Here is a 13,730-nt window from a genome sequence, read left to right on the forward strand (position 1 = left end):
TTTTTAAGGAAAGAGTTTTTTGTCTCATTATTTTTTTCCATTGTTTTTCTGTCTTCAATTTCATTGATTTCTGCTCTGGTCTTTAACCCATCCTTCCTTGTTACTTTGCGTTTATTTTGCCCTTCTTTTTTTCTAGCTCTTGAGATGAGAGCCTAGATATTGATTTGAGACCTTTCTGCTTTTATAATATATGCATTTAGTGCTATCTGTTTACTTTTTAGCACTGCTTTTGCTGTGCTCCATACATTTTAATATATTTCCATTTTAATTGGTTATTTTAACCATCTACATTAAAAAATGTTAGGATTTAAGTTTGTCTTTTGTGTTGTTTTTATTGTTTCCTTCTTGTATGGTCTTATTATTAATTTCCCTTTTCTTTTTCCTGCTTTTCCTTGGCTTAATGTTATATTTTTTAGAATTCCATTTTATCTATTTTTAAGCATATATCTATGTATCTTTTTTTAGTGGTTTTTCTAGATATTACATAACAGCCTACTGATGTCATCATTTTGCCAATTCGAGTATAGAAACCTTACCTCCTTTACTCCATGTATAGTGTAATTTTCTTATAAATTTCCTCTTACATATGCTCAGAACCATATCGGTGTTATAATTTTTGCTTCAACCATCAAGCATTATTCAGAAAACTCAAAAGGAAAATGAAATTATGTGTTACTTTTACGATTTTTCTTTCTTCCTTCTTGATGTTCCAAGACTCCTTCTATAATCACTTCCTTTCTGTTTAGAGAACTTCCAATAGCCATGATTTTAAGGTAGGCTTGATGTCTTGATTTCCCTTTCATTCCTGAAGGATATTTTTTCTGTATATAGAATTCTGGATTGATAGCTCTTTCAGCATTTGAAAAGTGTTGTTCACTTCCTTCTAACATCCGTGGCTTTTGCTGAGAAGTCTGCTCTTGTGCAAAAACAAAACAAAACAAAACAAAAAGTTTTCTTAAAGATAACATCGATTTCTTCTCACTGCTTTCAGAAATTTTCTTTGTCTTTAGTTTTCAGGAGTTTGGTTATGCTTTATCTTGATATGGATTTCTTTGGGCTTATCCGTTTTAGAGTTTTCTCAGCTTCTTGAATCTGTAGGCTTATGTCTTTTGCCAAATTTGGCAAGTTTTCAGCCATATGTCTTCGAGTACTTTTCACTTTTACCCTTATTCCCCTCTTCTTCCAGAACTTTGTTGACATAAATATTAGACATTTTTAGTCCCCCGGACCTCCGAAGTTGTGTTCACTTTTCTTCCAGTCTCTTTTCTCTTTGTTGTTCAAACTGGGTCATTTCTATGGTTGCCTTCAAGTTCATGGATTCTTTTCTTTGTCCCCTTCTTTCTACTCATGAATCTACCCACTGTTTTATTTCAGTTGTTATATTTTTCAGTTCAAAGATTTTCATTTGGCTCTTCTTTATACCTTTCTTTCTTTCTTTTTTTAAAAGACGTATTTATTTGAGAGAGAGAAAGAGAGCAGGGGAAGGGGTAAAGGGAGGCAATCCTCAAGCAGGCTCCACACCCTGCATGGAGCCCAATGTGGGGCTCAGGATCAGATCATGATCCATGATCCTGAGATCATGACCTGAGCCAAAACCAAGAGTTGGCCACTTGACTGACCAACTGAGCCACCACCCAGGCACCCCTCTTTTATTTATTTCCTGAGATTTTCTATTTCTTTCTGAGGCTATGTTTTCATTTGTTTCCAAGTGTATTTGTACTTGCTTGGTAAGACATTCTTATGATGGCTTCTTTAAAATTTTAGTCAGATAATGCTAATATCCTTGTCATCACCACATTAGTGTAGATTGTCCTTTCTCATTAAGTTGAGATTTTCCTAATTCTTGGCATGAATGACTTTTGATTTATAAAATTTAAAATTTGGGTAAAATGTTATAAGGCCTTTAATTTTATTTAAACCTCTGTAGCTGGCTTCCATAGATTCTGCTCTAACAGGGAGGGTGAAGTACTTCCTGGTTACTGCAAAGTAGGAACAGAGGGTGTAGGTTTTCCACTGGGGACCCATGAAAGTAGGAGCTCCTCATTACTGATGGTGACAGTGGGATGTATGGCTCCCCACCAGGTTTCCTCTGATAACACGTTGGCAGGGTGAGGTAGGAGTATCTTGTTACTGCTCCTCACATGGCCATTATTGGCCACATTGAATGCATGGCCTCACTGCTGTGGGCGTGGTAGTAAAAGTCCTATCGCTCCACTAGACTCCTCCAACAGCACTCAAACAGGGACTAGGAGAGGCACCTCGTTACTGCCAGAAGAGGGTGGAAGTCTAGGCCCACATGGTTTCTCCACTGACACTATGAAGTGTGTGGGAGGTCACTGTTAATGCCTGGCAAGGATATGAAGAATCGATATTATTTTTTCTCTCAGTGCTTGGTAGAATTCACCAGGGATTCCATAATGGCTTGGAGATTTCTCTGTGCAAAGGTCATTCACTACCAATTCAATTTCTTTAATAGACAAAGAGTACTCAGATTATCTGTTACTTCTTGAGTGGAGTCTGTAGTTTGTCTTTCAAAGAATTTGTCCATTTTATCTAAGTTGCCAAATTTACTGGCATAAAATTGTTCATAATATTGTCTTACTATTCTTTTACTATTTATAGAATCTGAAGGAATATCATATCTCTCATTTCTAGTATTTTTAATTTGTATCTTCTCTTTTTTTTCTGATCAGTCTGACTAAAAGTTTATATTTTATTATCTTCTCAGAGAACTAGACTTTGGTTTTTACTGGAAGTCTGTATGGTTTTTCTTTTCTTCTATTTCATTGATTTCTGCTGTTATTTTATTTCTTATGCTTACTTCTGATATAATTTTTTTTTTTTTTTTTTTTAGTCTATTAAAGTGGAAGCTGAGGTTACTTATTTGAAACCATTCTTCTTTTCTGATACAGGCATTTAGTGCTACAAATGTCCTTTGAAGTACTACTTTAATGCTGTCCCATAAATTTTGATATATTGTATTTCCTTTCATTTCTTTTGATACATTATATTTGCTAATTTCCCCCTTTGATTTCTTCTTTGATCCATGGATTATTTAGAAGTGTGTTATTTACTTTCCAAATATTTGGGGTTACTGATTTCAACTTTAATTCCACTATAGCCAGAGAATGTTATTTTGTATGAATTGAATCCCTTTAAATTTATTGAGAATTCCTTTAGTCCCAGAATATGGTCTATTTTGGTAAATGTTCTGTGTACATTTTCAAAGAATGTATACTCTGCTGTTATTGGTTGAAGTGTTCTATGAATGTCAGTTACGTCAATTAGGTCAATTAGCTATCAAATCAAATTTGATAGCTGACTCTTTCCATGGCAATTTTTATTTAAACTGACATGAAAACCGGAAAAAATAAAATCTCACTTCTAGGCAATACTGAAAAACAAACAGAAAAAACAAAATTCTACCAAATACCTTAAAATATTCTAATAAATATATTTAAATTAATAAAATGGAAGAAATTTGATAGGAAAAGATAATAAAATCATAAGAAATTACTGATCTATTACCAAATTAGAGGATCAAAAATGTTAGAGCTGAAGGAGACCTCAGAGATGAGAACAGACATCTTACTTTAGAGCGACTCTGAAACTAAGAGATGTATCCAGTGCAACACACTGAATTTATGTCGACCATGCTTCACCCTTTATTACTGTTTACCTGCTCTACTGTGCAGAAGATGTGGGCATCATCCTGCTGGAAGCGCCGAACTCGAGTCAAGCCACTTAAAGTTCCTGACAATTCATTCCTATGAAGAACTCCAAAATCAGCGAATCTGATAGGCATTTCCCTCCATGATCGTGGACGATGAGCAAACATTAGACTAGAAAAAATGCAACAACACACAGCTTTTGCTCAGCACAGAAAAGATTAAGTAATTATCTAAATACTAACAAGTTACAGTTAAGCCTCAAGATTTGTAAAGACCTTATTCTGGTTCTTAGATCACCAGTTTAAAAAAAAAAATTCCTCAGGGGCACCTTGGTGCCTCAGTTGGTTAAGCACCCGACTCTTGATTTCGGCTTGGGTCATAATCTCAGGGTCGTAAGACTGAGCCCCAACGTTGGGGCTTAAGATTCTCTCTCCCTCTCCTGCTGTTCCTCCCTGTGCTCACTTTCTCTCTCTCCAAAAAAAAAAAAAATCTTCTATGAATTATTGAACTTACACCACTGCAGCACTCTGAGAAAGAACCCTGTCTATTATCTCTTTCAGAAATTCTGTGCCCTATTCTTATTCACCCAATGAATTTCCATTTACTGTGTACAATTCATTTCAAAGGCTACTTTTTTTTCTTTTTAAATATTTTATTTATTTATTTGACACAGAGAGAGAGAGAGACAGCAAGAGAGAGAACACAAGTAGGGGAAGTGGGAGAGAGAGAAGCGGGCCTCCCGACAAGCAGGGAAGCCTGATTTGGGGCTTGATCTCAGGACCCTGGGATCATGACCTGAGCCAAGGCAGACGCTTAACGACTGAGCCACCCAGGCGCCCCACAAAGGCTATTTCTTAAGTGGAGCCGTCCTGGATACTTCCCTAAATGGGGCCTGGTGGTCTCTCCTCAGACTCTGAGATCACCCCAAACATGCCACTAATTTGACACTGAACTTACATTTTCATAACTTATTGTCTACCTATCTGTTTCTGTCCCATTCTGCTCATGAGCTCCCTGAGGAAGTGGACTGTGTCTTAATTTCCTTGGCATTTCTAACACCATGCACCATAAGCACTCAAGAATTGTTCCCTATCGAATAAAAGACCGCCCTTCTAGGAAAAAAAAAAAAAAAAGACTAAAAAAACCACTCCTGGCTTTCATCCCATCACCACTAATCCGCTGTGATCCTACTTCCTTATTCCAAGGTACAAAAATTAAAATTTCATTTCCTACTTTCATTTAGACTTATTTATAATTATAGCTGAAATCACAGGTTATAACTTCAAATATTACCTAATAGGAAATTGAGTTAAAAAGTTAACACAGAGAATGCAAGACTCTAGGTTAGGTTCCACCTTCTGTTTAAAAAGAGAGCAAATGAATGTTTATACACCCATTTTCATAAAATTAAAGGTAAATATATATATTTTTTACATGCTGTCATCATAAAGTTGAACTTCTTTTAGTCTTTCCCGAATAGGGCAAATAATTTTGTTCAGTTTGTTTTGAGGTTTTATACTTACCTTCTAAGGCCAATTTACTTGAAACTATGTATGCTGATGATACAAAATTACAACAGTTGGGATATTTTTTGCAGAGACTCATGTCTATTCACATCCTATTGTGAAGTACGCTTGTCTTAAAGGGTTGAATTTGCACACTAGCTTTATGATAACTACATTGTTTCAAAGAATCTGAGACAAGACTGTAAGATGTATCACTGTATTATGTACCGCTAGAAAGGAAAATAACCATGAAGTTATGACATAAAACGAAGATGCCCCAATTACATGATGCATTCTAATTTCAGGGATGTTGAAATGTCAGAGAGTGGGTGGTAAGGTATCTTAGAATCAGTGAAATCCAGTAACCCACTGATTTTGACTTCACCAGTCTTTTCAGTATATAAGAACTAAATGTTCTGCAAGTAGGTATATTTGAAGTGTATTACTCTTACAAAAACAAATATAATAATTTTAATAAAATTGATATATAATTCCATCTCTAAGAGGCACAAAAACTAAATGGTTTCCAGCTAACATTCCACACCTGCCCAAGATCAAACACATCTTGAAGAGTAAATGCATTCCCCAGAGTGAAAGAACTTTGTAAAGATGACTGACTCCTCAGATTAAAGGAATCCGTTAACTCCAAAAAAGCAAACTAGTATTATTAAGAGCTGTGATGAGGTGTGCTGTGTGCTCTTATGCAAAGATCCGCTTCATTTTCATACTCACCAGTGCCCTGGACAGTTCATGGGCTTTAGGGCAAACGTATCCTTTTCAATATCAAAGGTAAACATGTTCTCGCTATAATGCTGCCAGTGACCTGAGGTCTCCCAGAGTTTGCTGTTGTACATGTTGGGAGAGAGCACTTCTGTGAAGTTACGTCGGTGATATTCCTCCTTTAAGATAAACACATTTAATGCTAAAATGTGGCACGACAGATCATAAGTCCATGCAAAGTAACACTAGGAGTGAATATTTCTTAATCTGGGATTACATCTTATATTAATTCGTAGTTAATGTGCCCTCAGTTTTAGGTGTGCTGCTTTCCAGATCATGAAAGAAAGATTAATGTACTCTCAGTCTCATTTTCACATTAAGTATCTTTATTTTATACTATATAATAATATATAGTATATATAATCTGTTAATTCTTTGAAAATTAGTAATTGAAATTATATATAATATTTGTCATATATAATATTATGTATGCTATTACGTATTATTAGGTATATATAAACTTTCTATAACTACAAATTCCAAAATCCTTATACATTCTAGATAAACAGCAGGTATTTTTCTATTACTTAAGAGGCAGAATCACTTTATAACTTGATAAGCATGAATGCTACGTTGCATGCAAATTTAGTTTTGATCTATTTAGTTTTAAACAGAAATGAAGCTGGGAATTTTAATTTATAACACATTAAGTGGCTGGTATCCATAAAATCATAAGCTGTCTTCTCTTCCTCCCTACCTATAAACAGCATCCCCAGTTCAATCACTCGGGACAGGAAAAGAGAGTCTTTCAACCGAAGGTCTTAGTTTATGTAAACTTTTTTTTCTTCAAGGTATCAATCAGATGATCTCTGTTGCTGGTTTCTTAGGTTCTCACCATTTGTCAATCACTTAAGGGATGTCTGGCACAGATCCAGACCAGCATATTTTAATGAAGTAGAAAAATTTTTTCTTACAGTTAAAAAAGTATAAAACATAATATTTTAAAATAACAACACTCGTTTCATATCAGTTAAAAGGATTCCGTTGTTACTCTTCAGCAGAGTAACTTTTCGGTCTGGTTGTGGATAGCTGGGTCTCAAGCCATTCAGTAAGCTGCTTTACCTATCTTTCATTTTTACTAAATTAGAAAGTCTTAACACAATAATAGATCATTACAAAGGACAGCAATTATTCTGTGGCTATGTCAGAGGCCTCTCTATGTTCAGATTAAACAAGGTCCTAAAAATTGAAGAATTTTTTTTGCGTTTGCTTTTTTGTTTTGAGTAGAGACTATTTTAAAGCTAGGCTCAGGGGATAATCAATGGACTTTAAATCCACTCTGGATAATATTGCTAATCATGTTCACAATTCATGTGTTTCGGAATGATTTTAAAGTATGCCCTATGATGAGAAATGTCATTATGCTTACAGCTTACTTTCTGCAGTTTTGCCACTATAAATAAGGTTTCTGTGGACATTCAGATACAAGTCTCTGTATGTGCATGTTTTTGTTTTTCTTAAGTAAATAACTAGGAGTGGAATTGAGAGGTCACATGATAAGCATATATTTAACTGTGTAAGAAACTGCCAAACTGTTTTTACGAAGCAGCAGTACCATTGTGCATTTCCACCAATACGAGTTAGAATCTTTCCACATTCTTGCCAATCTCTGGTATTTTCAGGTTTGTTGTTGTTGTTGTTGTTGTTGTTGTTTTGCCACGGGGTGTGGTGGGGGGAGAGTCTGGTGAACATGGAGCTTACTGCAGCTTTAACTTTCATTTCTTTCTTTCTTTCTTTTTTTTTTTTGAAAGAGAGAGAGGGAGAGACAACAAGCAGGGGTAAGGGGAGAGGGAGAGAGAGAACCTTAAGCAGGTTCCACACCCAGTGCAGAGCCCGATGTGGGGTTCAGTCTCTACAACCCTCAGATCATGACCTGAGCCAAAATCAAGAGTTGGATGCTTAGCTGACTGAGCCACACAGACATTTCCACTCAAAAGATTGTCTAGGGATAAACTGATGAAAGATGTGCAAGACCTCTAAAATAGAAGTTATAAAATACTGCTGAGGGAAAAGAAAGAACTAAATGAACTGACAAAATTTCCATGTCCATAGATTGGAAAACTCAATGTGGTCAAGGTGTCAATTATCTGCAAATTAATCTATAGAATGAATGTAATTCCAATCAAAATCCAAGCAGTTATTTTTTTAGGAAATGCAAAGGATGATATAAAATTCATATGGAAGCACAAAGAATCCAGAATAGCCAAAATGATCCTGAATAAGAATAAAATTTAAAAATTTACTTACAGTAAGTTACGGTAGTCAAAGCAATGTGGTGTTAATGCAAAGACAGACAACAAAGGGACCAAAAGAACAGAGTGAATGTCCAGAAATATATAATGGTTTAGGACAAAGATTCTACTGCAGTAATAAATGGTACTGAAGCCACTGGATAAACCTGTGAATAAAAATCAACCTTGACCCCTCTTCCCCAACACCTAAAAATGAATTCAAGCTAGACCATAGCCTTGACTCTAAAAACAAATACAATCAAGCTTCTAGAATAAAAAAAGAAGACTATTTTCATGACTCTGAAATCGGCAAAGATTCCTTAAAGAGGTCATGAAAAGCCCTAACCAGAAAAGAAAAGAATAATATACCAGACTTTGTTAAACATGAGAACTGTTGGCTAAAAGGCATCATTAAGAAAGTGAATCAGGGGCGCCTGGGTGGTTCAGTGGGTTAAGCCTCTGTCTTCGGCTCAGGTCACAATCTCAGGGTCCTCGGATTGAGCCCCGCATCGGGCTCTCTGCTTGGCGGGGAGCCTGCTTCCCCCTCTCTCTCTGCTTGCCTCTCTACTTGTGATCTGTCCCTCTCTGTCAAATAAATAAACAAAATCTTAAAAAAAAAAAAAAAGAAAGTGAATCAATAAGCCACAGCTTGAAAAAATGCACTCACAATATACTCATTCAGGAAATGATGCATATCAGAATAAATAAAGAGCCCCTAAAAATCAATAATAAAAAGACAACTCAGTTTTTTAAGATGGGGAAAAGACTTAAACAGGAACTTCACAAAAGAGGATATCCAAACGACCAACAAACATATGGAAAGGCTGTCATATCATTATTCATCAGGGAAATGCAGAATAATACCATGGTACCTCCCCGAACAACAAACTGATAATACCAAGTGTTGAAGAGCATGTAGAGTAACTGGAATGCTCATACATTTCTGGAAGGAACAGTATATGGATCAACCACTAAAAACCATTCAATATTTTCTTAAATTGGTCATTACCATCCTATGACCTAGCAATTCCACTCCTAGGTATATGCCCAAGAGAAGTGAGTACCTGTGCCCACCAAAAGACAGGTACAAAAATGTTGGTAACAGCTTCATGTATAATAGCTCCAAAGTGGAAACAACGTAAATGTAAATGTACGCCTACAGGAGAACAAATAAATACCCTGTTCTATAGTCACAGAATGAAATACCTCAAACAATAGAAAGAAAATTATACACAAAATTTGGATGAATCTCGGACATTAAGTGGAACAAAAGAAGCCAGAAACACAATAGCTAATATTGTATGAAGTTTACGACAAGGCACAGCTGATCTACAGTTAAGAGAAATCAGCAAGATCATCTCAGGTGAGAAGAGGGGAGGCAGGTATTGATTGGGAAGATGCAGGAGGACTTTATGAACGGATGGAACTGTCCTAGGGGCACCTGGGTGAAATCAACTCTTGATTTCAGTTCAGGTCATGATCTCAGGATGGTGGGATCAAGCCCTGTGCTGGCTCCACACTGAGCCGGGAGTCTGCTGGTCCTTCTCCATGAGTTCCTCCCCTGCTCTCTCTGTGTCTCTCTCCCTCTCAAATAAATAAATAAATAAATAATTTTTTTTTTTTTTAAAAAGGATGGAACTGTTCTATGTCTTGATTTAGGTGGTGATTGTATAGATGCACACACGTGTGAAAATTTCTTATGCTGTAAGCTTCATATTTATGCATTTCAGCAAATGTAACTTGAACTTCAACCAGCAATTCTGGCATCAGCCTCCACCTGAATGCAGTCATATAAGGAACTCAATGTAGAACCACCTTGATAAGCCTAACACACAGACCATTAGAGATAATAATTTTTAAAAAATGGGGACGCCTGGGTGGCTCAGTTGGTTAAGTGTCTGCCTTCAGTTCAGGTCATGATCCCAGGGTCCTAGGATTAAGTCCCGCATCAGGCTCCCTGCTCCTCGGGAATCCTGCCTCTCCCTCCCCCACTCCCCCTGCTAGTGTTACCTCTCTCACTGTGTCTCTCTCTGTCAAATAAATAAATAAGATCTTTAAAGAAAAGAAAGGAAAGGAAAGGAAAAGGCCAAGGCCATTTTAAGCAACTAAGCTTTGGGACATTCTGTTATGCTCCAATAGACAACCAGAACAGAATTTGCACCAGATGTGGGTGCTGCTATAATAGAAACCTAAAATATGCAGCCTTGACTTTGGAGCCAGATGGTGGGCGGGAGCTGGAAGGCTAGAGACTCTCTGTGAGGACTTGGAAGGACAGTGAGGAAAATACATTGGAGGATGAAGAAAAGGGACTCTTGTTGTGTGGTACCAGAAAACGGGTAACACCAACACCTGAGGTGATAAAAAAACAGAAAAACTACCCAAAGGATTCATGGACTATAGCTAGGATGTGTCTAGGCAGAAAGAAGAAAGGGACAAGTGACTTCTTATGGCTGCCTATCACAAAATGTAAGAGAGACATAAACTAAATAGGGTACTATTACGTTTTTGAGAGGGAATATCAAAATGCAAGGACCTGTTGGATTCAAAAATAAAACTACTGCATCCTTAGACTCTCCCAGCAAAAGACTCACAGGGTAAGAAAGGCTTGTCACCACCAATAAAGCAGGGCCTAGGGTAAAGCACTTGAGGGTATGGCTGTGTGTCACTTGTGAAGACCTCAGAATGATCCACGGGATAGCTGGAGAGTCTTAAGACTGTGCTTGGTAGACTCTGTCACCTAGACAATAAGACTTTTTAAATTTTTTTAATTTTAAGATTTGTTTTGAGAGAGAGAGTGCATATGAGCTGGAGGCAAAGGGAGAGAGAATCCAAAGCAGACTCTGCACTGACCCCAGAGCCCAAGGAGGGGCTCAGTCTCACAACTTCGAGATCATGACCTGAGCCAAAACTGTAAGTCAGACACTTAACTGACTGAGCCACACAAGCACCCCAAACATTAAGGCTTTTAAAAATCTTGAGTGTACTGGGGCGCCTGGGTGGCTCAGTGGGTTAAAGCTTTTGCCTTCGGCTCTGGTCATGATCCCAGGGTCCTGGGATCGAGCCCCACACTGGGCTCTCGGCTCAGTGGGGAGCCTGCATCCCCCACCCCCCCACGCCTGCCTCTCTGCCTACAGGTGACCTCTGTCTGTCAAATAAATAAATAAAATCTTAAAAAAAAAAAGAATCTTAAGTGTACTGTCTCACATCAACCTCACAGGCAGGCTTAGGTAGAGAACGATATGGCTCAAAAAGAGACACCAGTGTGATTTTCACCTAGTGTTGATTATAACTGTATATAAAAGATCTCATGAAGCTTTTAAAAGAATTGTACTGGCTTAGACTAAAAGGGACAGAGACAGCACACAATGAGATGAGGTCTTGGAACCCCTAAACACCTACCAAAAGAAACAGATTGAGAATATTGAGAAAGCTACACAGAGGTCTACATGGGCTATTTCTCATGGTAAAGCAAGGATGATGCAAAGGTCAGAACCAAAACCCATGCAGAGACAAAAGTCCTAACCAACGTGCATTTTCTGACCAGGGAGAAAGAACAAGTACGTTGTCAGGATTTCTGCAGATCAGTGACTACTACTCTCCCCCAACCCTTTTTGAATGGCAGTATGCACTGCATCCTGTTTGTTTGCCATTATTTTGTAATGTGGCGGCGGGGAGGTGGCCCACAGATTATTTTCCCTTTAGTTCGCAGATCTCACAATGAGCGGGCTGCACTTGGTGATCTGTACTTTGCTTCTGAGGAGCCTCATCTGCACCCAGACCTGATTCAGATGACATATTATTAGATGTTCGACCAACGCAGTAATTGGATGAGATCTGGAACAGTTTGCTACCCAGTAGAACACATTCGAAGAGCAGAATTAACTGTCCTCCAGGCTTTCAGAGCTGAGGAGACCAGACTGTCAACTGGAAACCCCACAGGGTCATGTCCTAGAAATATGGATGAAGAAGAGATAGACTGTGTCTTATCAAAACGAAAGCCCAGCCTTTACTCAGCTCAATCTTTAACTGGATCAAGCAATTAGCCTTCAGTCTTGGCAGGAGGTAAATGCTCTTGTGGGGGATGACATTATCTACAGCCTTTCAAGTTCTTTTTATATACAGTATTTAGATATAATTAAAAATTACTAAATATGGGAAAAGGCAAGACCATATAGAAGAGAAAAAACAGGTAAAATCCCTGTAAATGTTTTTGTTTCGTTTTGTTTTGTTTGCATGTAAAGGCCAATTTCTTCAGACAAAGGTATCTGGAAATTCAGAGTCCTCTGCCTCATCTGTGTCTGCCAAAAATTCTTGCTCCAAAATTCAGGAACCCATTCTTTCCCACAAGTGCCATTACCTTAGCATAAGACACAACTGGGGCTGTGAATTCAAATGACTTTACAATTCTGCAGCCCATACAATCAGGCCTCGGGTCTAATCATCAGCCATGTGTGTCTTGCATCTATAAAGATAAGAGATTCCTTTCAGGCCACCATAGAGGTTTTCTGGTTATTCTCCACACACTCAGCCCCTAACCTCGAGAGTTGAAGGTGCCAGGGGCTGTGTTGATTCTCCACAAAGACAGCCCATCTGAAATAGCAGTTGTGATGGCCATCACCACCTGCTCAAGTCCTGGATAATCTTTAGTGATTCTTCAAGGCCCTCTGGCCTACCATGGCTTCACCCTGGCCAATCCCTACTGGAAGGTATGTAGCCCAGGTGATAGAGTCCACAGAACTTAGCCTCCAGAGGCACGGCACAAGAAGAGAGGGAAGAGAAATGAGACTGGTGAGGTGGACAGAGAATAACCAGCTCACGCCACTAACCTTTTCTCAGGAAGTTACTCAAGAAAGTGCTTCCCCAGATGAGAGGGATAAGGAAGGAAGAGGAAGATGTGGGATGAGGAAAGAGGAGAATGAACATAGCAGAGATGTGAGGGGAGTCGTGAGACTGATGAAGAAAACAAGTCCTAAGATGTCAGTTGGCAAGAATCCCTGTAGCAAGTTAATTCTAGAACAAGAGGACCACATTTTTAAAATTACTGAGATATTACCTGGATCATCAGAAAACACTTGTAAGGAGTTTTGCAGTTTTGAGGAAAAGTTTGAGGATGAATTAGTGATAAGAACTAAATAAGTTAGTGATATAAAACTGAGTAAGTGAAAATTTAGGTAATTATTAATTATGGGAAAGACAAAAAACACACAAAAAAGGAAACATAATCCTAACAGTCTACATGGATCACCTTTGAACAGAATCTATAGTTCAAATGATATAAACTGAAGACTTTCTGATCTATAAACTTTATTATAAGAAGGTATTTTGCACAATTGTCTTTACCCTTGGCTCTGGATGGAGGTGCCAAGTCACCTGGGAGTCACACCACGGACAATGGAGAGGGACCATGGACCATATTTTGAGAAGCAACCCTTCATCATTTAGCACTGTGTACCAGTTAGACACTTCCTCCTTTCTTCTCCTTCACAGGGAGTTCCATGCTTTGCCTAATAATGCTTATCTCTGTATTGTTCATGTTCTAGAAA

At 38.0% G+C, this 13,730-nt stretch overlaps 1 protein-coding gene across 2 annotated transcripts in view; it reads right to left on the reverse strand.

Moving 5' to 3' along the window:
* The window catches only part of TARS3 (threonyl-tRNA synthetase 3), a 61,962-nt gene that overhangs the window by 22,056 nt on the left and 26,176 nt on the right, over nucleotides 1-13,730 (reverse strand). For both annotated transcript variants that reach the window (XR_013967055.1, XM_080807414.1), the window contains exons 11-12: nucleotides 5,909-6,075; nucleotides 3,680-3,842 (exon numbers count right to left, since the gene is read on the reverse strand). Coding sequence is in view for 1 of the 2 variants with exons in the window: in XM_080807414.1 (XP_080663540.1) it covers nucleotides 3,680-3,842; nucleotides 5,909-6,075 (330 nt within the window). In the remaining variant the exon portion in view is untranslated. The remainder of the gene's footprint in view (nucleotides 1-3,679; nucleotides 3,843-5,908; nucleotides 6,076-13,730) is intronic.

The sequence above is a fragment of the Martes martes genome (genome assembly GCF_963455335.1).
Source record: "Martes martes genome assembly, chromosome: 7".
Lineage (NCBI taxonomy): Eukaryota > Metazoa > Chordata > Mammalia > Carnivora > Mustelidae > Martes > Martes martes.